The sequence below is a fragment of the Gymnoscopelus microlampas genome, assembly GCF_963454915.1.
Source record: "Gymnoscopelus microlampas genome assembly, chromosome: 1".
Taxonomy (NCBI): domain Eukaryota; kingdom Metazoa; phylum Chordata; class Actinopteri; order Myctophiformes; family Myctophidae; genus Gymnoscopelus; species Gymnoscopelus microlampas.
In genome coordinates, this window is record NC_139962.1 from 8,954,632 (window position 1) to 8,980,624 (window position 25,993).

The 25,993-nt window shown below is 43.4% G+C and overlaps 2 protein-coding genes across 2 annotated transcripts in view; both read right to left on the bottom strand.

Annotated features, from left to right (window-relative positions):
• The window catches only part of LOC311042652 (leucine zipper protein 2-like), a gene marked incomplete at both ends in the record, with an annotated part of 179,641 nt that overhangs the window by 135,138 nt on the left and 18,510 nt on the right, over nt 1–25,993 (bottom strand). The gene's annotated exons all lie outside the window — the stretch shown is intronic.
• LOC311041910 (asparagine--tRNA ligase, cytoplasmic-like) lies at nt 2,247–3,929 on the bottom strand (the record flags this gene model as incomplete). The annotated part of the gene is made up of 1 exon (XM_084052393.1): nt 2,247–3,929. One exon carries the CDS (start codon nt 3,927–3,929, stop codon nt 2,247–2,249), a length of 1,683 nt encoding a protein of 560 aa, XP_083908519.1.

Consider the following 25,993-nt stretch of genomic DNA (forward strand, 5'->3'; position numbering starts at 1 on the left):
CCGCAGGGCGACCGCACACATCGCTGAACCAATGGTAGCCCACGGATGTTTCCTCTGTGGATTTACAATCTGCCCCTCTATGCCACATATCATCCGCACTACAGGGTCTTCACTGACCGAGCCACGGCCCCACTGACCCTCATGACGCTACGCCACTTAAACGTGCGGCAGCATGCACTGGGTTGCCAGGTTTGCACAGCCTGCGCCAGAAACAAGCAACCACCTTCATGAAAAAAAAAAAACACCGAAATGGTCCGCAATGTTCCAGGGGTGTCCCCGCGCGTCCCAACACTCCACAGGGGGTCAGTGGACCATCAGGGGGTCCGCGGACCCCCTGTGGACCCCCTGAAACATAACAAATATTATTTCTTCAAATTTTTTCCTTTTTCAAATAAAATTTTCCACAGTTTCACTCCGGCGATTTGGGTCCCCCAATATACACACGGCTGGGCCCCGTGCGCGGCTGGGGTTGAGGGGGGCGTAGCCCCCCGAAACTCTAGTTAAGTATAATAGGGCTCAAGTGGTTAATGTATGTTTTGTAATAATACCATATTAAAATTGGCTTAAGGGAGGACTGGCTGGCGGACCACGTTGTCACGCTCATGTCACTTTGACACATAACCATATAAGGAGTTACCAATGCAGATATCAAGGATCTCCATATATGGGCATATCAGCATGTCCATATGGGCATATACTCAGGGGTGCACATAACTGGTGCGCAGGTGCGCATGCGCACCCAAAATAAAAAATGCGCACCACATCAGGCGACGCGAGGCGCTTTTGCGCACCAACAGCTGGGACAGGAATTTCCAAGCTTTTATTTTTTAGCAAAAATAAAAAATAAAAGCCTGGAGATCGAGGCTAGGAATTTACTTCCTGAAGCCACACTCACACAATCACTCTAAAGCACCCGTCGGCCCCATGTACAGCCATTATAGGCACAGGGGTAGAGATATGACTCGCGTCGCCTCGCATCGCCTTGCATTGCCTTGCATTGCCTTGCTGCGTGCACGCAGCCAGCAGCGGCTGTTAGAGGCACTCGTCACCGATGATGAACGCACCGTAATGGTGCAAAATATGCCGTGAACGTCCCAGTCTGGCGGATAAAATCAGCGCAGCAGCACAGGGCACCAACCTTGGGGGCTTTATCTAACAGCGTGAGAAAAAAAAACGGCGAAAATCGGAATTTAGAAGCAGAGCGTCCTTTCCCCCCCCCCCCCCCCGTTGACAAAACTGTCCGGTGGGCACCGTGCTGAACCCCCCCCCCCCCCCCCCCCCCCGTTGACAAAACTGTCCGGGCTGAACCCCCCCCCCCCGTCCCCCGTTGACAAAACGGGACGGGCGCCATGCGCACCAAGTCACATGTCCAGGTGCTCTTCTGCGTACCAGACCTAAAAAGTTATGTGCACCCCTGCATATACTGTTGACATCAGGTATCTCCATATATGGGCATAAAGGTGACAAGGACTGCCAAATAGAGATCTGCTATATCAGTCGGATTGGCGGTGCGACATAGGTGTGAGAACTGTAGATGTGAGGGCCGCGTAGCGGCACAAACCTCTAGTAATAATCTAAATCTGCAGGTTAAATAATTGTAGTGGAGTAAAAAGTACAATACTTGCCTCTGAGATGTAATGGAGCGGAAGTCTAAAGTATAAAAAAATGAAAATACCAATGGAAATAGTACAGTACTTGAGGTACATTACTCTCCACCACTGATCATTGTAAGCCTGGTTTAGTTGTTGACTTGTGTGAGCTCTCCAAGGTCCTGAAAACAGTTGAGCCCATTATGTCTAAAAGCACTTTCAAAGCTACTGTATTTCCAATAACGTTTCAGACCAATGAAAACATTGACAACAAGTTAAACCTGGTTATCTGTGAAGCCTTACTGTTATTGAATAAATATAGGAAGCAATATCTTTGTATTGTATTGGAATGTTAAAGCCACAGTTTAAAATAAATCATCTGACTTATTTGATGGAAATATTATTTCCATACATTTAACAAAAGTACAATATTTTTTTTAACATTTTAAAACACTAGGCTGATGCCCTTTGAGGACGAAGTCCATAGCAGCAGCTCCACAATATTCTCCACTTTTTCTTTATACACTTACAGAACCCACATACATGAAATCATGCTGAACGATGTCTCTGTGTGCGTGTGTGTGTGTGTGTGTGTGTGTGTGTGCGTGTGCGTGTGTGTGTGTGTGTGTGTGTGTGTGTGTGTGTGTGTGTGCGTGCTCATGGCCGGCAGCGTTGTATGAACCGCGGGTATAGACACACGTCTCTGACGTGCTTTGCGGCAAGCATCCAGGCGAGGAAGCGCTCCAGGCCCAGTCCGTAGCCGCCGTGGGGACAGGTGCCATACTTCCTCTGGTCAGTGTACCAGTAGTAAGGCGTCGGGTCGATCCCTTCTCTCCTGTATCCCTCTAGGAGCTCCTCTTCCTTCCAGATACGCATGGAGGCTCCGACCACCTCGCCCACGCTGGGCATCAACAGGTCCACCGACTGGGTGAGGCGCGGGTCGTCGGCGCAGCGCTCCATGTAGAAGGAATTGATCTCGGTGGGAAAGCGGCACAGCAGGACGGGCTCGCCGATGGCGTCCGTCATAAGTCTCTCCGGCGCCTCGGGGATGTCCTCTCCGAATTCGTAGTGGGCGCCGTCGGTCTTCTTGACGTCGTGTTCCTTGAGCCAGTCGATGGCTTGGGAGTAGCTCATCCTCTTGAAGGGCCTCTTGGGAGGCTTGAAGTCGGGGTTGAGCTCCTCGAGCAGGGCGCCGGCGGGGGACTTGAGCACGCGGTCGACCACGTCGCACACCAGCTCCTCGAGCCTGTCCAGCAGGTCCTCGAAGGTGATGAAGGGACACTCGGCCTCGACGTGGGTGTACTCGGCCAGATGGCGGCGTGTGCGCGACTTCTCGGCGCGGTAGGACTGGGCGATGCAGAAGGCGTCTCCCAGCGCGGGCAAGCAGGTCTCAAGGTACAGCTGGGAGGACTGGGTCAGGTACGCCTGCTCGCCGAAGTAGTCGAAGCTGAACAACGTGGAGCCGCCTTCCACCTGGGTCTGGACCATGGTGGGCGGGGTGACCTCGCAGTATCCCCGGCTGAAGTAGTGGTCCCTGAAACACTGTGTGACCGCGGAGCGCACTCTGAGCGTCTTGGAGACGGCGTCTCCCCGGAGCATCATGTGGCGGTTGTTGAGCTGCACGTCCACGTCCGACTCCTTGTTGAGGACGTTGTCGGCGCCGCCCGCCGGGGCTAAGCCGATCAGCTCCCAGAAGTCGCAGTGCAGCTCGTGGCCACCGGGGGCCTCTTTTCCCTGCGGTAACGGTTGGACCGTTCCGTACAGAGCCACGGAGCTCTCTCTGGACAGGACCAAGGCGTCGTAACACTGACACAGCTTATCGGTGAGAACGCACTGCAGCTCCCCGGTGCCGTCTCTCAGCACGACGAACAGCAGCTTCTTTCCTTGTTTCCTCAACTCTTTGACCCATCCAAACACTTTCACTCTCTGACCTCTCGTCGCTCCCGCGTGGCGGATCTTGACCGTCTTCGGTTCGGGCAGGCTGGCGTCCATCTCGACGGTGATTCTCCTGGCCTCTTCCAGGTTCCTTTCCCTTCTCTCGCCGTCCTCGACCTTCTTCTTGTCGGTCTTGGCGTCCTCCATCTGGGTCTTAGAAATCACCGCCCAGCGCTCTCCTTCCTTCTGTGAGTCCACATAGATGGTCGGGAACGGCTTCTTGTTCCCGACAGACGACAGAGCCTTCAGAGGGGTCTTGAAGGGCTTGCGCTGGGTCCCTTCTCCGTCGTGATCACTGCCGATTTTGTCTGATACATACAGCTCACCCACTGTGAGTTGTGATGTATGCTTTGTTACTTCCTCTGCAAGGTGATCCGCATGTTCTGTTATTTCTTCTGCTTCCATTTGTCTTTAGTTTAAGAGCAGTCCAAACAATGAGGTAAACAAAACAAAAAAGTACTGAATTGAATAAACAACAATCAAGTACCTCTATGTGGCTTAAACACACTGACAGCCCTGCTGCTCTACCCGCCCCTTTATTACAACGACATCACGGTGACCTGGTCAATTCTGATTGGACCCTAGCAACCGTCTATTAGACCTTAGCAACCCTATATTAAACCATAGCAACCGCTGTTTTACCCTGGCAACCAACCCTAGCAACCACTTATTAAACCCTAGCAACCACTTATTAAACCCTAGCAACCACTGTTGTACCATAGCAACCACCAATTAAACCATAGCAACCACTGTTTTACCCTAGCAACTAACTGTTTTGCCCTACAAAAAAACAACCTTAACGGTACGTAAAACTATCAGCACTCTCAACGGACGGCAGTGGCTCAGGGGTAGAGTGGCCGGTAGAGCGGACGGATGGCAATCGCAAGGTTCCCATTTCGATCCAGGGCTTCCCCAGAGTTAGTGTCGAAGTGTCCTTGAGCAAGACGCTAAATGCCTAATTGCTCTCAATGAGTGGGTTGGTGCCTTGCATGGTTTCCTCTGCCGTGTGTGTGAATGGGTGAATGTAATGCACAATGTATGTAAAGCGCTTTGGATAAAAGCGCTATATAAATGCACCATGTATTTACCATTTATCGACATTAATAATTAACTAACTGGGGCTGGAAACTAGCAGCTATTGCTGTGACTAAATAGCTGACACCTTCTCAGTAATATGCCATTACACTGGAAACAATAAAACAGTTCATAATAAATAAAATAAAAACGTTTGGCTCGTTTTCTTTTTTATCACTTCACACATTCAATCACAGCCCTTCTATTCACACAAGTTGCTATCTGGAGCTGGAACACAGACATCAAGAACTGTCGACTTCTCTCGCCCCGGACCTCCGGTCCCTAGGGGGCGCGTGACAATACATTTTGTGTACGCGCGCGTGTGTGTGTGTGTGTGGTTTCTGCCTGACAGCAACAAATAAATGGATGGCTGAAGTTTGGCAGACAGCTCTTGGGAGCAGACCAGCAGCTCTGGGACATTGTGCTCTGATACATGAGTCCAAGCTTGAGTTATTTGGCCATGATGCCAGTTTGGCATTCTACATGAAAACCTATAACTGCCTTTGAACAAAAGAACCTGTAAAGCATGGTGATGAGAGCATTATGGTCTGGAGGACCTGGCCAGTTCGCCATCGTTGAATCATCCACAAATTCCTCACTGTACCAGACAATAATTGAGGAAATCATGAGCCATCCGTCAAAATGCTGAAGATGAATTGTACTGTACTGTAAGTGGAACTTCCAGCAAGACCATGACACAAAAATACTCTGTTTAGTTCAACTTTTGTTTCATAAAACGATAAAATACTTTTGCTTTGTCTCTCGCTGCCTTAAAACAACACAACCCCACAAAACACAACCCCACACACAACACAACATAACACCCCAAAACTAACAAAAAAGCACACGATGATACAACCTGTCAGAACACTCTCAGCGATAAACAAAGCAAAATCAACAACATAATCACTGAGAAAGAATCAATGAAAGGTTATAGAATGGCAAAGTTAAAGCCCAGATCATAATCCAATATGAATGCTGTGGGAGACATCCAGTAGAAGACAGCAGTACATGTAAGAGAACCCTCAAACATCAAACCATTGAAGGACTAAAAAAAAACCAGAAGAGTGGACAACAATTCTTCCCTGTCAGGGGCTGATAAAACAATACAAGAAATGTCTATAAGTTACACCTGCCAAAAGGATCCAATGCCAGCCATTCAACCTTGGGTGCTCTTATATTTTATGTATGAGTAAACAGCATTTATTTTATTAGCTGAACAAAATTGCAAACCTCAATTTCCCAGAGTCATTTGTTGAATGAGGTCATGTTTGTCCACGTGAACCCTCATGTTGAAGCGAGCAGTCTGAGTGTTGTGCTGTTTCGACTGTGATTAAGACACCAGTAAAGCATCACAGAGTAAGAAATGTTCATATTGCAAGCAGGCATTAAAAATAGAAAAAGTGGTCAGTTTGTTAGTTATGGTCATATAGACTAGCTTTATTGCACTGTAATGCCCTGTAGTAGGAGATATTGTTTAGTTGTATAGTATGTACTATACTATGCTCTGAAACTGTATTAATATGTTTGTGTATTTTCTATTCATATGACAACTTTAATCTCCATCTTTCTATTGGCACAGTTTAGTCGTTCTTGTTCTAATAAATATATTGTAAACTAGTATATCATATTTACGTGTTTTCAATGCTGTATAAAAAGTCAAAAGCATTACTGAGAATGATGAAACACTTCAGCAAGAACATATTTGATGTCAGGGATATTTTTAATAGCCGACATAAAATGTGTCAAAGACAAAAGAAAAGCAAAGCAAAACACACACGGCGAGCTTCCACCAGTGGTGGAAAGTAAGTATATTTACTCAAGTACTGTACTTTAAACAATACACCTGTGGCTACAATAACAATAGAAAGGTGAGATGGAGTAACAGTTAATACAGCAGAAGTTATAGTGCTGTACGTGTAGATATATTGTAGTAACAGTTAACACAGAGGTACTAAGGCCTTTACCAGGTGAGAGGAGTTGGATAATTAAATCACAGAGTCTTTTCTCTGTGGCTTATGTGTGTACTGCCGGATCACACAGTGTAATTCTCCAGGTGCTATGAGGCCTAATGGATTATGATTCATTCATATTATATTATAAGAGGTTTAAATATACCCTCATTACCACATTCTCATCAAGCAGTGTGCTGTAGCTCTAACAATGGTGTGCTGGCCTACTTTTGAGCAACATGCTAATATGTACATTATGACATCATACATGATGAATGTGTCCCTATAGACGCTTAAGCCTAACGGCTGGTGTATGCTTGGTGTGTGCCAGTGTTGTGCTTGTTCAACACCACCACTATGTTCATCTCAATGTGCAACCGGATATGAATCATAGTTAATGTATACTTTAATGCCAGACCCCTTTGCTCCATGGAAATAACCAATTTTCAAAGGCACATTTCTCAGTTAATCAACAAAGATACTGTAACAGTTTCTCATTGAGCTACACTGCCACACACCATGGTTATAAAGTAGTATAAAATGAGCCCTCAGAGAAAATGTGTGTGCCCTGTATAATGAGCACATGTTTTATACTACTGTAGAGCGAGTGTTTGATCTCCTCCTGAAGTCCCTGACATTACGTTAGATCATTTTACTTTTCCATCTGCGTGGGTACATCGGTTGAAACCATTCAGCAGGAACCTCCGGCTAATTAAACGGGATTGAGGGGTGAGTTTTTGATCTTTCATTAAAGTCAGAGGAATTGACACTGGACCCAGGAGATCAAGCCCTGAGCAGAGTGTTTGCTGGAACCTGGTTTGGATAATGATCTGCAGTCTCTGGGCAGTAATCTAGCGTAAGAGGCCAGTGTGACAATGAATGAATTCCACTCCCATCGCCCAAATCCCTCAAAGTGATTTGCTATTAACCTTGTGATGGTGAATGGCTTTTATTAGCCCACATGGAGAGAGCCAGGAGCTTTTCTAGACATGATGGAGAAGTAGTTCTCTCACTAATCACACGATTAATTGCAAGGTGTGTCAAATCTATGGTTTGGGATTTTGGGAATTTGGCACTAATGGCGTTGCCAGCGAGTAATTCCAAGGTGTTATAAGTAAAACAAAATATGATATGAATTCACTAAATGGAGCTCACCGGCTGTAGCTATGGCTATTTTCACTATACAGTACATACAACAAAGTAAATATGGCTCAAGTGGTTAAAAATGTAATGTATATGCTTACATACTGAACACTTAAGTATGGTTCTTTATTACTGTCACTTTTGAGTATTAACAATGCAAGAAGACACGCAATACTGTCATACTGTATGTGTCTTATTACAGGGTTGTTTGGACAAAAACTCAACAGACATAGAGCTGTTTTTGTTTTTGTGTACAGCCAGCTTTCATAACTAACTAACACATAAATTGTCTATTTAAAAAAACATCTGGTTTCATGTGACATCATTGTGGTTTGAGTCTGGCCCAACATCCTCCTGATTAGAGTTTGTTATTGATTCTTGCCAGAGCTGTGAAGGTCACACTCACTATTCATATCACTGGAATCACATAGACTGACCTTCATAAGCAACTCTCATGCACACTCAAATTCTCTGTGGTTATTTACCTCTGAGGTTCCATTTGTACACTCAAGAGTTACAAAAGGATTAATTGACGCTGATTTAAATGAAAACCGTCATTATTATTCGGGGTTTTTTCCAGATATATCAACATTTGTTTTTCACTTGATGACATTATCCTCCCCACGATATGCTTCATCATTGAGTTATAAATGCAGTGGTGGGAAGTATCTAAGTACATTTACTCAAGTACTGTACTTAAGTACAATTTTGAGATGCTTTGGCATCCAGGGAGTGTGTGTGGATAGTTTTGCAGCGACCAAGCCAACAGTACCAGAGATTAGCTGTTCACAGACATACAGACACACACACACACACACGCACGCACGCACGCACGCACGCACGCACGCACGCACGCACGCACGCACGCACGCACGCAGGCAGGCAGGCAGGCAGGCAGGCAGGCAGGCAGGCAGGCACGCACGCACGGGCGGGCGGACGGATGGACGGATGGACGGATGAACGGACGGATGGACAAAAAGGGGTGACAAGAAGCAATAAAATGAGAGACCACACAGCTATTATAAGCCACTCTTTCGTCAGTGTCAGTCCAAAGTGACAAAAATACAGAGCTGCATGGCAGCTTTTCATGAACTACATGCTTGTCTTTTCTCTACCTCTACAGCCGGTACAGTAAATACGTTCTTTTTTTAAACTCTGATGCCTTGTGCACCTTGTTTATTAGGCCATGGGCATACTGAATAACCCAGATCAGTCATGATGTTGCACATTAACAGCAGTGAGATGCTCACATATGTAGATTTAAATATGATCCCTTTTAGAATGAATATACTCTTCACATCAACACAGAGCCACCAGAACCTTAGACTTTGGGAAGCCCTTGTACTGCTGAAAGGATGTGTTTGTCTCTGCCCAGAGGATTAGAAGATGGCATCGTTCCAACAGGTATTCAGAGGCAGTGGACCAACCTGTTTTAGCTCAAAATGTAGGACTTATGAGAGCTGTAATGGATCGTGACGTTAATGTAATGTAATGCCAAAATGCATGAAGAAAACGTTGTTTTGCTGAATGGGCTGATTGATCTGCAAGTCTTGCTCTTATGTTTTACTGCAAGTACTTCAGATTCACTGAGCACATTACTGAGCTTTTTTTTTTTTTTTTTTTTTTTTTAAAAGCCATTTATCAATAGAGGGGCCACAGATTAGTCTATTTGAGTGGTCCTTAGCATGGAAAAGTTTAATTACTGCATGTTCACAAACACATGCAGCAGGGGCGACCTGATGGAGGGGAAAGGAACTGGTTGGAATAACGTGTTCCTTCCACGCGCTACGTCCTACCGGGGGAAACTCCCCCCTGTCAGGTGATAAGAAGCGGCCTGCTCACTCCTCATGTGTTGAAGGAACGGGGGAGCGGCGGGATGCCGGCGGCGGAGGGGCAGGTGCCGGGAGGCGGGGCGGCAGCAGCAGCGGCAGTTTCCTATGCCTATACCTAACCCCTAACCCTAACCTCAGTAATATTTTATTACAAAGATGCCCCCCATTGAGCCTTAATCATTTCGTATCATGTAAAATGTCACTTCTCTCTATTCTATTGAATACAGGTGGCCTCAGGAGACAGTGACGCAATCAATGCCATGTAGCCTCGCGTGGCCAGACAATAGCACACGACACACTGCGTGGATATTAGTCTGGTCCCTATCAACGATAGATTTTTTTCCAAGGGGCGGTTACAAAAAGATCCTATTGGTTAGACTTAAACCAATCAGAGCAGTGCTTCCTTGTACGAACCAATCAGAGCAGTGTGTCCTTGTTTATAAGCCCGCCCACATTTGAATACTGGGCCCTGGTTGGTCCCGCACAACCTCTGCGGGAGAGAAATAAATTCTCTATGGAGGGGGGCCAGACCTAATCTGCCGAGGGCTAAAGTGCATGCAATTTTGCAAAGGCAGATTCGTCTGGAACCAGGCTAAATGCCATGATCATCACCCTATAATAGTTCCAGAGGGATGATGGGGAATCCTCCATTATCATGGTCATTCTTTTAATTTGTTTTTCTTTCTTATTTTTGTTGTGACAAAGTATAGGACTTAAGTAGTTAAGAAAATGTCTCCCTCGTTAATTGATGTATTTATTTAATTAAATCGAACCCTATTTAAGATGAATATTTCGCTACATAAATAGTCTACAAACCAATTACATAATTAATATTTTGCAACATAAACAGTCTACATACCAATTATATTATTCATATTTTGCTACATAAGCTGTCTACAAACCAATTATGTTAGAGTGAGAGTGTTCTGGAAATTACGTCTAAAAACAATTCCAAAGCACCACTCTGTTGTGACCATCAAATAGTTTATAAGAAGACATTAGCTTCAAGTTCAACTTTATTTGTGTCTGAAGGGTAATTGTTTTTGCAGCATAAAGTGCAACATAAAAGCAAACATCAGTAAGAGTAGCACCGACTCAGCAGCACCGCTTCAATGAACAAGCAACATCACATCACAATAAGAACAAGCTGACTAATCTGTCATAAAGTATGAGCATTACAATCAACGGGGGTCCTTTAATCCATTAAGACCGGGAACGCATCTGTGTCATTTTAAGATGTATTTAAAAAAAATAGCAGATATACAAGCTCATAGTGCGGCACTCAGTGACGTGCTATGAGCTTGTATATCTGCTTTTTTTATATCGTTAAAATGTATGCAAATCTTTGAATATATATATATATGTTTTAAAGCGAATTTTTAACATTTTTAACTCTGGGGGTCCCTGGAACAACATATTGTGAGATGGGGGCAAGATATAGCAACAAAATGTTAGGATTTAGAAAATATTTTTAGACGTATTTGGCCCACGGACCCCCATCTCAAAATGTTTTGTTCCAGGGACCCCCCCCCCCCCCCCCAGAAGCAAAGATTTGAGTTACAAATGTTGTCTTTAAATGATATATATATTCAAAGATGTGCACAAATCTTCAAGATTAAAAAAAAAAAATAGCAGATCGGCACTCGGTGCCGCGCTATGAGCTTGTAGATCTGCTATGTTTTGAATAGCCAAAGAAATCTAAAATGATAGAGATGCTTCCCGGATTGAATGGCTTAAAACTCCTGGTGAAGAGGGTAGAGATTGAAACCCGTGATGAACATTTATAACGAGCACGTTTCTTAATGACCTCTTGCACACCAATACCAAATTTGCCATCCGACGACTCGCAACGAGTGGCTAATCCCCGATTTTCTTTCCCAGATGTGTTGAAAACCGGCTGACCAATAAAAAAATCACATCGGACCCAGTGTGCAAATACCATTATACAGAACAGACTCTGCTATGCTGAAAACCTGTGATATTACTTAAGATTGTGTTCACTGTATCAGTCATTGTGTTTTTAGATTTGATGTATAGCCTATACAGTATATAGCCTACAGAGAGACCTTTGAGAGAAAATGATCAAATTGCTTTTGTAGGATGTGTATTAACAGAGAGTCATCAGGGAGCTGTCCACATGAACCTTTGTGAGTTTCCTTGTAGGCAGTAGAGTCCTTGTTGACCTCTAAATACGAAGGTACTTCTAACTATAAAAAGAGATTGCAACATTTTGACCTTCAATGAATTCAGGCATCTGATGCGAGCGCTCGGCAGGTTGAGTTGAAGGAGTTTTTGCACCAGTTTAAAAAATAATCAGCCCCATGGGGCTTGACTTGATTCATCATGGTGGAGGAGACAGTGACGGACTAGAGTCTTCATCTGCAAACGTTCAGTGTTGGGTTTATTTAACAGGAAACAGAAAATAATTACAACCGACATAAAAGGAATTTAAAATATTTCTGAGCCCTACTCTGTGATTTTCAAGTTGTTCATGGTCTGTAGCAAGATAAAGAAACACATAAATAAGGAAGAGAGACAGTTTAAGTGAAAGATATTTAGAGGGGAAATATAGGAGCCTTTAGAGAAAAGAGATAAGATGATTTAAGATTTTACAGCTTAGGTCTGTGGGAGCCCATGTATTGCCTCATCTCCCCAGTCAGTGACCGCAGATTTAAAGTCAGAGAAAGATCTATTGAAAAAAAGAACTATTACTGAAGGATCTACTTCGGGATATGAGTTCTCCAACTGGCTCAGACCTTCATCTGTTTGCAGAATATAACGTGGTGAGAGAACACAGCCCTGGGGCGCTCCTGTATAGCGCTCACCTGACATGCACTCTGACATTCTATCACCTACTTTAGATTCTGCTGCACGACACACGCACGCACACGCACACACACACACACACACACACACACACACACACACACACACACACACACACACACACACACACACACACACACACACACACACACACACACACACACACACACACACACACACACACACACACACACACACACACACACTTTCATGATGAGTTGTGTTGCAGAGGAAGTCAAGCATCCCACCAGCTGAACTAGAGCAGTTTATTCAACAGCAGGTGGTTGAATGGTGTTGTAGATACACAACCCTAGCTAGGCAACCCAGCCTGGTGGATATATGCACTCCAAGGACTGCACTTTTCTAGTTGTCAAATCTGTTTTCTATTATGACATGTAATATGGACGCTAGTGCTCGCGGCGTTCCTTGACGCTCTTGACACTCCCTTGACACTCCCTTGACGGTCCCTTGACTCTCCCTTGACGGTCCCTTGACTCTCCCTTGACTCTCCCTTGACTCTCCCTTGACTCTTCAAACGTGGAGAGTGGTGTCCGTGGCTCTATAGCTTATTACAGCATGCTTATGAAATCCAGTATGGACCGGCTGCATTTCTCATAAACGCATTACCAGCCAGGCATATGTGAAATTAGCCACGGCACACCATGCCGTGTTATTTCTGGTAAATTCATCCGAGGAGGGAGCAGGAAGTCAATACCTGTGATACGTGCTCACACACACACACACACACACACACACACACACACACACACACACACACACACACACACACACACACACACACACACACACACACACACACACACACACACATAGAGCTACGTGGGGGGTAAAGGGTCACAGACAGCATGGTGCAACATGATGGCAAGACACTAATTAATGTCTCATTTATTCTCCCTCATTTATTCTCCGTCACACGACACTGTCGCTTGCCCATACAACAACAGATCTTATCCCCGCTTAAACCAGTGGTTCTCAAAGTGGGGTCCAGAGGACCCCCGTGCGTGCGTGCGTAAATAAGACTGTCTGTGGGTATACATTATGGCCCAGCATCTGTCATTGTCAGTAACCTACTGTACCCTGGGCTGCATCCACCTAAAATTGTGTGCTGCGCTCCTCACTTGAATAGCCTCAGAGAGAGAGAGAGAGAGAGAGAGAGAGAGAGAGAGAGAGAGAGAGAGAGAGAGAGAGTGTATATCTCACAGTATATCTATCTATGTATCCATCTACGTATACTTTGATGAATGATTAATATATACAGTACAGTAAGTCTTGGCTGTAAGCTATAATGCATTATTGTCTCCGCCAGGCCGAAAGGCATGGCGAGAGAGTATGTTTTACCCCTTGTCCGTCCGTCCGTCCGTCCGTCCGTGTGTCCGTCCTTCGATCTGTCTGTGTACAGCTAATCTCCGGCACCGTTGGCTTGCTCGCAGCCAAACTGTGCACACACATTCCCTGGATACCAGAGCAGAACCCCTGCCCCAAATTTTTCACAGGGGCCTGTTATAGCGCCACCAGGAGGCCGATTTGTGCAAAACACATTTTTTGACAGTACTCCTACAGATTTTGTCCCAAAATCCCGCAAATCGGTACACAGTATCTCTATTGTCATTAAACGAAACGGGTCTTTCAGATTTCTAATATTCCATCCTGATTGGCTAAAAATGTCTTCCAAAGTTTGCAGGAGTGCTCCATTTTGAACAAAATGCCTCAAATCATGAACACAGCATGCAATTTCCGTGAAATTTTGCACGCCCATTCCCATTAGGCCCAGGAAGAACTACCATTTGAAAAATTTCAAATCAGCCTCATGGTGGCGCTATAACAGGCCAATTCGTGTTTTTACCTATAATTGCACCGATCTGTGTAAAACGTTGTATGCACACTCCCTATAGGTCAAGGAAAAACCTTTGCCCTGCATTTTTCACATCTGCCTTTTATAGCGCCACCAGGAGGCCGACTTATGTAAAACACATTTTTTTATACTACTCCTTCCAATTTTATCCAAATTTCACGCAAATCGGTACACATGATCTCTATAGTCATGTGATCACGATGGATGTGTTTGATTTTTTATATTCCATACTGATTGGCTAAGATTGACATCTAAAGTTTGCATTATTGGCTTGTTTTCAACAAAATTCCGCAAATCATGAACGCACCGTCCAATTGCGCTCAAACTTTGCACGCACATTCACACTATGTTGAGGAACAAATGCCACCCTTTTAACATTAGCCTATTATAGCGCCACCAACAGGTCTAATTTAGCAAAACACATGTTTTTTAACAAAATGCCTCAAATCATGAATGCAGTCAGTCTGATTGTCGTGCAAGGCCTAAGAAGAAATGGCACCCTTTTCACGTTGGACTATTATAGCGCCACCAGGAGGCCACAATAGCCTACCTGACCTGGCGGAGACCTGTGCTCCGAGGAGCACTTTTTCTAGTTAATTGTGAAATTGCATTCTATGACTTGGTTTCCTGGGTGTGATATTTATGTAGTTCAGTGTGAACTCAGAGTGGTGTAAATATGTATCATATTAAAGCTTTGCTGTTGCCGTAGCGATATGAGCATCATTTTCTCCATTGTTGCTACAGTCTCTGTTTATTGCTCTCAGGCCAAGCTCTCTGCAGGAGTTCACTCCTTTTATCTAATGCCACATTACTGTAACGGCCTGGCCCCTGTGTGTGTGTGTGCGTGCGTGCGTGCGTGCTTGGTGTGTGTGTTATATGGGTGTGTGTTATGGGTGTGTGTTATATGGGTCACAATAATGAAAAGATGACTATTATTGGGGTACTGCATCATGGTAACAGACACAGATTGTCTAACAGTGTGACACGGTCAATGGCGATTAACCCATTAAGACCTGAGGCCACTTAAAAAAAAATCTAAATCCTAACAGAATTTCGGAAGAAAATATAAAAAAAATATTTTGAAGATTTTTCAAAAATAGCAGATCTACAAGCTCATAGCGCGGCACTCGGTGCCGCGCTATGAGCTTGTAGATCTGCTATTTTTGAATAGCCAAAGACATCTAAAGTGACACAGATGCGTTCCAGGTATCAATGGGTTAAGAGATCAGACGTTAGACATTAGATTAGCTGACTTGTGTCACAATTAATAGACCTTGTTGTATAGACCACATGTTCTGTGTCTATATACCTCCCTCCTTACAAAATTCCCCGAAAGTGGGAGATATTATGAATTCATACATTCATACACAAGATATTTAACATTGCTTCCACATTAATCTGATTGCAGTTTGGATTTGACCTTTTGTTTAGCGGCGAGACATGTTGAAGCATTGAGGGGCCGAGCATTGAAAATGTCATGTCAATATGGAGGAAAACATTCCCTGAGAGAAAACATGATAATAATTAAGCTTGATATGTATCTGATATTTATCTGACCAGATAAATATCATAGGTTTAATTTACCCATGCAATACACTGAGGTTTTATGCTTGTTTTAAACGTATTTGGATCTATAATGTGAACAAGCAATTGCAAGCACGCACGCACGCACGCACGCACGCAAAATGTACTTAAAGTACAAAAGTTAAAGTACTAAAACGTTTGAAAATAGCCGATCTACAAGCTCACAACGCATCGCATCGCGACTCTCTCTCTCTCTCTCTCTCTCTCTCTCTCTCTCTCTCTGTCTCTCTCTCTCTTTCTCTCTCTCTCTCTCTCCCTCAGACCTCTTCACCAGGAGCAGTTAGAGTTGGGGTAGATATTGTTATGGTCAATAACAATATCTGCCCAACACTCTGCTGTGTGACATGGTGTTTGCCTTGTGTCACTGCATGTCCCCATAATAACTCACACAGAGGAAACACATTCTGTTCTTATGGTCCAGGACAGATCTAAACAACATTAGAACACAAGACTCAGTCACCTTATTCCTGCCTGGATCTGTTTAGTACACGATGAAAATAGACTCAACCAATTACGTAAAGCATATACGCTCTCAAACACAGTTTACTTCTCGTTATAATGTCAAATGTATTGTGCCATTTAATGGCATTTCTATCTGTGGGACCCCAATTCATATTGTATAATCAATGCTAATTTAACTCTGAGAGTGTACAAATGTTACCAAATGGACCCGTTAGGGTCCATTTGGTAACATTTGTACACTCTCAGAGTTACAGACCCATAAGGGTCCATTTGGTTCCTATCCATCATTTAGCTGGGGACCCCCTGGAACCCCCTCAAGTACCCCTGGGGGTCCCCGGACCCCACTTTGAGAACCAATGTTTTAACCTAATATTTATGCAATACTGGTGTACAATGAGGCCTACGAATAGTCTGAATGGTCTGAACTTTGAAAACTCAGTGAACCATCACTGCACTTCTAAATATTCACCACTATGAAGAATGGAGGATATACTGTGTGAAGTGGATAATTTGAACTGGATTTAAAATACATAATGTATAATTCATGTTTCCTTCACGTGCGTCAGCAGACCAGTGAAACATACTGTATTTGCAGAGCATGAATCCATTTGTAAAATGGAACTAATTTATCATGCAGTCGCTAGTGTGTAAATGTCCTCATGAATTTATATGAACTGTAAGAACTACAGCTGCATTTATCAAATAGTTGGAGGCACTTAGTTTCAATTGTATCCACATTACAACACATGTATGTTGATCATAATGTTGACCCACCACAGCCACGTTCTTTTAAAGACATATTTAGTCATGTTTTCATGTATTATTTCACATACTTTTTAGCGGCGCTAGCCGCTCTATACCTTTAGGTATAGAGCGGATATTAGCCCTCTATACCTGGCTTTTGCGTCAACGTTCTGATTGGTCAGGCTCGCCAAGGTTCTGATTGGTCAGGTCCGTCAACGTTCTGATTGGTCAGGTCCGTCAACGTTCTGATTGGTCAGGTCCGTCAACGTTCTGATTGGTCACTATTCATGACATCACTATGTTACTATTCATGACATCACTATGATGTCATGAATATAGAATTAGATGTCTATATAAACAATGACTAAATAAACAATGAGTAATATATCATTATATCAAAGGCGCCGCTACCTTCACACAGGTGTGATTTTTTAATGCAGAGAGACAGTTAACCAAGGGAAGAGAAACTTAAAGCTTTTGTGTTATCCTACGTCATGCTGTTTACATTTCTGTGTAATAAAGTATTCAATCATTCAATATATTCTGATAGTAATCATTGCTAGAGTGTTCAGTAACAGGGCTCTCCCCGTCTGTCCAGCTCTTTAAGAAACAGAAAATACATTTTCAGGTGGGACACCACTTTCAAAGATCATTTATATCTTATGAGCTTCAATTTCATAGTGTTGCACTTCCAATTTGGTCTGCTCAATGCGTTGTTTCGTCACTTCCAATTTAATTTGTTTGTTCTGTGTCCTGTATGATTCATCTCTTGGATATAATTGGTATCCAGCACTAGATATGTATTTTCTGTTTTCTAAAGAGCTGGAGAGACAGTGAGACCCCTGTTACTGAACAACTAATCTCTCAAGAACAGATTCTGCACTGCGTTGGAATCTGTCCTGAAGGTTCGTCAGAACGTGTACACACTGTGTGGGAGTGGGCGTGCCTTCAGATCAGGAAGCAGGCCGCGCTTTACCCAATCAAATGTAGTGGCCGGGATTCACGTGTCCGTCGATCCTTCCCTACTGGAAACTAACCGAAACTAATTTAACAATAGCGTCCGCGGAGCAGACAAAACCACGGAAAGATATTCACATTTGAACTTACTCTTTCATCATAGAAACAAGTGGGCTTATAACCAAAACCATCCATGTTCTCTGGGAGAAGTGGTGTTAGTGTTCCGTGTAGAAATATTGTTAGTGGGAATGAAAACGTAGTCGCACCACCCGGAAGTGGAGCGGTGAAGGCAGACTTAAACCCCGGTTTCCTTGCGCACTGGTGCTACGTCGGCATTGTCCCAGAGTATAACTGAGGAGGAACGAACAGCAGAGGTCGCTGTTTTTCCTTTTCAGTTGTCTCTGGGTTCCGAGATTGCTGAACAACAGACATTCAATAGCAATGATAACTACCAAAATATAGAGCTATTTAACACTTATTTAGACCACCTTTAAGCTACAGATACAGATAAGGCAATGCCATCCACTCAGCTCTCAGTGAGGGCAGACAGCAGGTGTGGCAAGACAACCCAGTCTCCAAGCCAGAACGTCTGTATGTTACGTTTTTGCAATCTTTCAAATCGTTAGTTACAATGGGCAAGATCATGATAAAACATTTTTTTTCCTAACGATTAGTCACACCATGGACACTTGAATTCATGGATATATTTTAGTTTTTGTCGCATTCCGAAGCCAATAATTTGATGACCAGTGGACCGGTAGGCAGCGGTTCCGGTAGGAGACACAAAGGAGACTCTTTGTGTCTCCTACGGGAAACCGCTGCCTACCGGTCATCAAATTATTAGGCTGCACTAGCCCTCCTGCTTTCGTGCCTAGAGGGGCGGGTTTAACATCTCCGGCGAGAGAATGCGTGTAATCCCATTGGTTCACCGATCTGTCCGCCAGACCCCGCCCCGGCAACACAACATTACGAGCGACGCCCACTGCACTCTGGTTGGTTGGGGAAATGAAACACTTCCTATACCGGGTACACCGACGCGCTGGTCCAGGCTTTTATTTTTTAGCAAAACTAAACAATAAAAGCCTGGAGATAGAGGCTATAAAATGATTCACTTAGGAAGGTGAAACCCAGGTTTCAAAAACTGTGTCACCCAGGTTTCAAATACTGTGTCACCCAGGTTTCAAATACTCTGTCAGTGCCGTCTGTGTGTCACTGCTGAGACACACACACGCAGACACATAACCACACACACACTCAGTCTCACTCAATCAATCAAGTCACTGATCAGTCACACCAGAGATTGCAATTGGCAATCACTGCAAGACTACCAGCCACACCCTATAAAACAGTGTCAGCCTGCAGAGGTGAGTGAGGAGCACATCACTAGAGAACTGCTGCAGATTTCTACCCAAACTGATTGACCTGCTGGCACAAACATGCTGCCTGTGACTGTGTGAATCTGACAGATTGAACTGGCCAGGTTTTTCCCCGTGATAAGAAAAGAGGATCATGATGGCGGGCCAACTAACCTGAACCCAACTTGAATGACTGCAAGTCATTCAAGTTGAGATACACAGAGGCTCTACGCAGCCTCACATTGTGCACCCTAGCAGAGAGGCGCACTCAACTGTGTCTCGACTTTGCCAGGAAGCTGTTTAAGTCCAACTTCAGAAACTGGCTTCCCCGCCTAAGAAAGGAGATCTCTGGTCGCCAAACAAGGAATGGAGACGACCTGGACACTCTACATTGCCGAACTGAGAGATACAAGAAATCACCAATCCCATATATGTGCAGACTTTTAAATGATAGTGGATTTTTAGGGTATTAGATTTTTAGATAGGCAATTGCTTTTTTTAGATTTGAAGTTTTGTATTTTAATCAGCAAAATAATTCAGTGTTTTTTAATGGCACCTGTCTTTTTAAACCTCTGTGATCATGCTGAAAGCTGAATAAACATAAACAACAAGTTTGTCCTACCAGGACGGGTAGGCCAAAGAGCAGCAGCCACACACACTCACTTCCCCCCAATTCACACCTCACTGCCCTCACATTGCCATTGCCCTCTGACCATTGACAATACCTTTTACTAGCTGCTCAAGGGTTGGATGTGGATACTGTACATGTATTGAACTGATATTTTGGATGTTTTGTTTTATTTTAATTTTATCAATACATAGTACATTTTTCTTCACTCCCGTCTCCTGCCTATTTAATGTTGCCATCAATATAATTGAATTCCTCCACTTTTCACCTACCTCTGACTGCAGTATACTGGTCCTATACCATATGTTTTGTTCACACTAAGCATATGGTACAAAGGCGACAAAAACAGACAAATATCTATGGATTCAAGTCTCCATGGGGTGACTAATCGATAGCCAAAAAAAAGTATGTTTGGGGGTGAACTGTCTCTTTAAATATGCCTCTAACATGTTCAACAGCAGAACTCATCATCATCCTCAGCAACAAGAGATTGAAAGTCCACCCAGTAACCCCAAAAATACAGCCGGTGGAACACGTCTGATAGGACACTTACAACAAACCGCTGGTTTGTAAGTGTTATTTGAACGAATAAACTGAGGATTGTTTCCGATTTTCGATGGATTGTTTCCACACAGAGTGGTACTAGTGCGATCTTGTCTGGATGGCCGGGCAAGTATTAACATAATCTGGATAAAATAACATTTTGTTCATTAAAATAAGTTCCGGATTGCAGCGTTAATGCTATGCAAACTGAAAATATTTAATTATATGAGCAATTAATATTTTCCCATCCTAAGTACTTTTTAACCCATTCAATCCGGGAACGCATCTCATCGTCATTTTAGATTTCTTTGGCTATTCAAACATAGCAAATCTACAAGCTCATGGCGCGGCACAGCTTGTAGAGCTGCTATTTTTGGAATAATCGTGAAAATGTGTCCACATCTTTGAATATATATTTTTCAAAGCGAACATCTGTAAAATATGTTGTTCCAGGGACCCCCAGAAACAAAGATTTGAGTTACAAATGTTCGCTTTAAATATATATGTATATATTCAAAAATGTGGAAAAAAAATCAGGATTTTCAAAAATAGCAGATCTAGATGCTCATAGCGTGGCACTTGGTGCCACGCTATGAGCATCTAGATCTGCTATTTTGGTTAAAATCTAAAATGACAGATGCTTTCCCGGTCTTAATGGAATAATAAAGCGGAACGGTATGTGACTGTATTGGCAGACACACTGCTCACACTGCAGAATGGAGAGACAGTATGATTCATCATTTATTCTAGTCAGGTCATTCCGTTTGCTCAGTTAATTAGTGCACAATGCCACATAGACACAGACCTGCTTACTATGTATGTCACAAGTTCAAGTTGTGTTGCATGTTATCGACTATACCACTGATTTCTGTCCTGTGTCTCTCAACTGCAAAGTAGCCTATACTGCCGTCTGTTTTTTTAACCAGTTGAATCCTTTGCGTGCTGCTATGTCTGGACATGCCATAGTAGGCAAACATTCTGCAAAATCTGTCAAAAATTCTGCAAAAAGTACTGGATCTACAAGGTCACAACACGTTACGACACGTTGTGAGCTCGTAGATCGCTATTTTTGGATGAAAGAGGCCAAATACAGGACCCAAGTTCATATAGGGTTTAAAGGGTTTCAAAATATATATATTATACATTTATATATTGAAAAACAATATGAAGATTTAGTCAATGTATTGCCGTTCTCAAAGCAATGGGGAGTTTTGCAGTTTTGCAGTGTTACTGGCCTTTTAACCCATTAAAACTGGGAACGTATCTATGTAACCACTTTAACCATTATTTTATACTTTGGCTATTGCAAAATAACAGATATACAAGCTCATAGCGTGGCACAGAGTGCCGCGCTATGAGCTTGTAGATCTTTTTTGAAAAATCGTGAACATTTTAGCAAATGTTTTAATATATATTTTAAAGTGAACATTTTTAACTCAACTCTTTGCTTCTGGGGGTCCCTGTAACAACACAATTGTAGAATCCTTAGAAGCAAAGATTTGAGTTATAATTTTTTGTTTAAAAACATATATGTTCAAAGATTTGCACACATGTTCATGATTTTTTTAAAAAAAATAGCAAATCTACAAGTGCATGCTATGAGCTTGTAGATCTGCTATTTTTGAATAGCCAAAGTATAAGATGATGGTTAAAGTGATTAAAATCTAAAATGACAGATGCTTTCCCGGTCTTAATAGGTTAAATGTCTTCAAGGACAGACAGACAGACAGACAGCCAGGCAGGCTTGTGATTACTGTGTGTCACGGCAGGGCGGCACAGAGGACCCTCCGTCTGGATGCTGGCTGATAAGTGTGAGATTGACAAGGTCACGCCAAGCACAGACATTGTGGAACTCCCACCGGTGACCAATGACCACTGGTGTCTCTGAAAGCTGTCAGGTATCAAGCTGTTGCACTGGTCCATGCTGTCCCATAGGGATTGAAGTGACCACTGTCTGCACATGGAGACAGAGCTCTAATCTGATTGGTTTGATCAAGTCTGAGCGGAGGGGAAAGAAATGCAATCGGATTTGTGCTAATTTGGTTTTCAACCACGTTCCTATAGGTGGTTTTGAAATGTGATTCAAATCAGATTCTAAAGATGTCTCAATCTGGACTCTCCAAGGAAAAAAGGGAAATAAATCTACAAGCTCACAACGCGTTGTGTTGTGAGCTTGTAGATTGGCTGTTTTCAAATAATAAAATTGACCATGTAGCATTGAGCATGTCGATATGCTATTTTCATAGCCTCGCGTAGCCAGACAATATCACACGACACACTGCGTGGATATTAGTCTGGTCCCTATCAACGGTAGATTTTCTTCCAAGGGGCGGTTACAAAAAGATCCAAACGGACTCTATTGGTTAGACCTAAACCGATCAGAGCAGTGCTTCCTTGAACGAACCAATCAGAGCAGTGCTTCCTTGTACGTCATTGCTCCAAATAAGGTGATAAGCCCGCCCACATTTGGATACTGGGCCCTGGTTGGCTCCGCACAACTGCGGAGGGAGAGAATTGAAATCTCTATGGAGGGGGGCCAGACCTAATCTGCCGAGGGCTAAAGTGCATGCAATTTTGCAAAGGCAGATTCGTCTGGAACCAGGCTACTATTTTCAGTGAGCGACACCATCGTACTACAAAGCATGATTTAATTACTCACACCTATTTTGTTATGTTGTACCCCAGCAACCAAAGCAGATAGGCTGAAAATGTCTGACTACACACATCCAATCTGTGTGGACAGTCAGTCCTGAAGATTGGATTTGAGAAAAATGTGACTTGCCTACAGTCTGAACAAAGGGCTCTCCACTAGCGGGGCTAACAATGGTGAAGTGTTCCTTTTAAGAGCGATCCCACCAGCAGTGGATTTGTCACAGAGCTTTGTAAATGGCGTGTACAGTATGTAACACTATCCCACCACATCCCTGCATCCACCCACCCACCCACCCACCCTCCCTGGGTTTACAAATCTGCTATTCAAAAATAGCAGATTTACAAGCTCATAGCGTGGCACACACAGCTTGTAGATCTGCTATTTTGAAAAATCATGAAAATGTGTGCAAATCTTTACAAATGTGTTCTCAAACCTTTTCATGTCAAGGACCCCCAAAAATTATGTTTTTGGCTGCCAATCCCCGTCAAAAGATGTTGTTCCAGGGACCCCCAGAAGCAAAGATTTGAGTAAAAAAATGTATATAAAAAATATATATATATATTCAAAGATTTGCACAGATGTTCAAGATTTTTCAAAAATAGCAGATCTACAAGCTCATAGCGCGGCACTCGGTGCCGCGCTATGAGCTTGTAGATCTGCTATTTTTGAATAGCCAAAGTATAAAATAATGGTTACAGCTCAAATCTAAAATGACAAAGATGCGTTCCCGGATTGATTTGGTTAAACTGGTGATAAATGCAAACACCTGTCCTGAAAACACTTACTATGGTAAACAGGAGGATCTTTCGTATTAGGCTATTGCCTGTTAAACATCTGTGAATAATCATGTACATGACATTCTGTCCACTTATACTGTAATTACAAATGGAACAGATTATGTGTGCAGTTTGTGTAGATTCACCCCTATGAGAAACCGCCCTGTACAAACCCTGCCGTGACACCTTATTCTGTACAGTATGTATGACGTGTGTAGCATGGGACTGTGTGACCGGAATATTTGAGTTACCCCCAGTTTGGGATGTGCGCGTTCTGTTCACACTCCCATTGGCTGTGCAGGGTTCCATGTGGGAAGTTTATAAAAAGAGGTGGACACTTCCTATGTATAGTTTAGTTGTTGGCAGGTACCTGGGCTCACTGCAGGGATGGAAAAGTATCCCATTCCGTGCCCGAGCCAGGCTCTCTCTTTTCCAGGTGTTTCGCCCAGGTGGGCGTGGTTTTGAGTTTTTTTTTTCACAATAAATTACTCATACAAAAATCAAGATTCCATAAAAAAAACTTTAGAAGTAGTGAAAATAGCCGATCTGCAAGCTCACAACGTGTCATGTTGTGAGCTAGATCGGCTATTTTCACTAGTTTTTGGTCCCGGGAAGTTTCTCTTTTGGGTCATGACCCAAAAAGTTTGGGAACCACTGGCATATTTTCTCTAAGGTTAGGGTTATGTTTAGGCATATAACCATAACAGAGTTTCAGTGGCGTTTGAAGCACCCGGAAGTACCATGTATTGGTTCTGAGCAGGCGCACTAGGGTTTCTACGGAGCCTCTGAAGGGCCATTAGTAGGTTTTAACGGTAGACGCACGCACAATAGCATTCACTGCCTGAATTATTACTGGCCGCGTTTGCCCACTGCTATAGATTTTTCATTGAAAAAAAAAAAAGTACTCAGGAGCCGAGATACAGAATTTTTAAGTTTTAAGTTAACAAGGAAGTGGATGGGAGTCTAGATCTTCGAAAAATCATATCTCCTTGGTCTTTGGGTAAAAAAAAAACCCAAAAAAAACGTTTTTTACGTCAGTGGCAGCATTGGTAAACGGGAATAATTACATTTATTACGTCAGTGGCAGTGAATGAGTTTTAAATGCGGAAGCGTTGCTATCCCAGATTTGACCACCAGGCGAAGGCAGCTTCACTGTTCTACCGTGGTTCTGGGGGCTTGCATATATAACCCTGAGTGCACCAACCTCAGTAAAGTCTGCTCAACTAGAGAAAATGTGTCATGCCCGTCATAATAACCCACTCCTCCTCGTCACCCAGCAATACCTCTCTCGGTCCCCTGACTTGATTTATGTTCCTGCATTAAAAAAAAGAAAAAACTCTGCTATTCATAACTGTGATCCTATTATAAAGATGATATGATTAGAGCCACATTAAGCTCAATTTATACATCGTCACACAAAAATGAAGCATTAGAATGCAGCTCTAATCTAAAGTCAATGAAGGACAGTAACAGAGAGATGGTTTGTACCTGCATTGTTCTGGTTCTGCACTGGTTTAGACACCAGAACACATCTGTATGGTTCTGGGTCAGTGGTTTAGACACCAGAACACATCTGTATGGGTCTGGGTCAGTGGTTTAGACACCAGAACACATCTGTATGGTTCTGGGTCAGTGGTTTAGACACCAGAACACATCTGTATGGTTCTGGGTCAGTGGTTTAGACACCAGAACACATCTGTATGGTTCTGGGCCAGTGGTTTAGACACCAGAACACATCTGTATGGTTCTTTAGACACCAGAACACATCTGTATGGTTCTGGGTCAGTGGTTTAGACTCCAGAACACATCTGTATGGTTCTTTAGACACCAGAACACATCTGTATGGTTCTGGGTCAGTGGTTTAGACACCAGAACACATCTGTATGGTTCTTTAGACACCAGAACACATCTGTATGGTTCTGGGCCAGTGGTTTAGACACCAGAACACATCTGTATGGGTCTGGGTCAGTGGTTTAGACACCAGAACACATCTGTATGGTTCTGGGTCAGTGGTTTAGACACCAGAACATATCTGTATGGGTCTGGGTCAGTGGTTTAGACACCAGA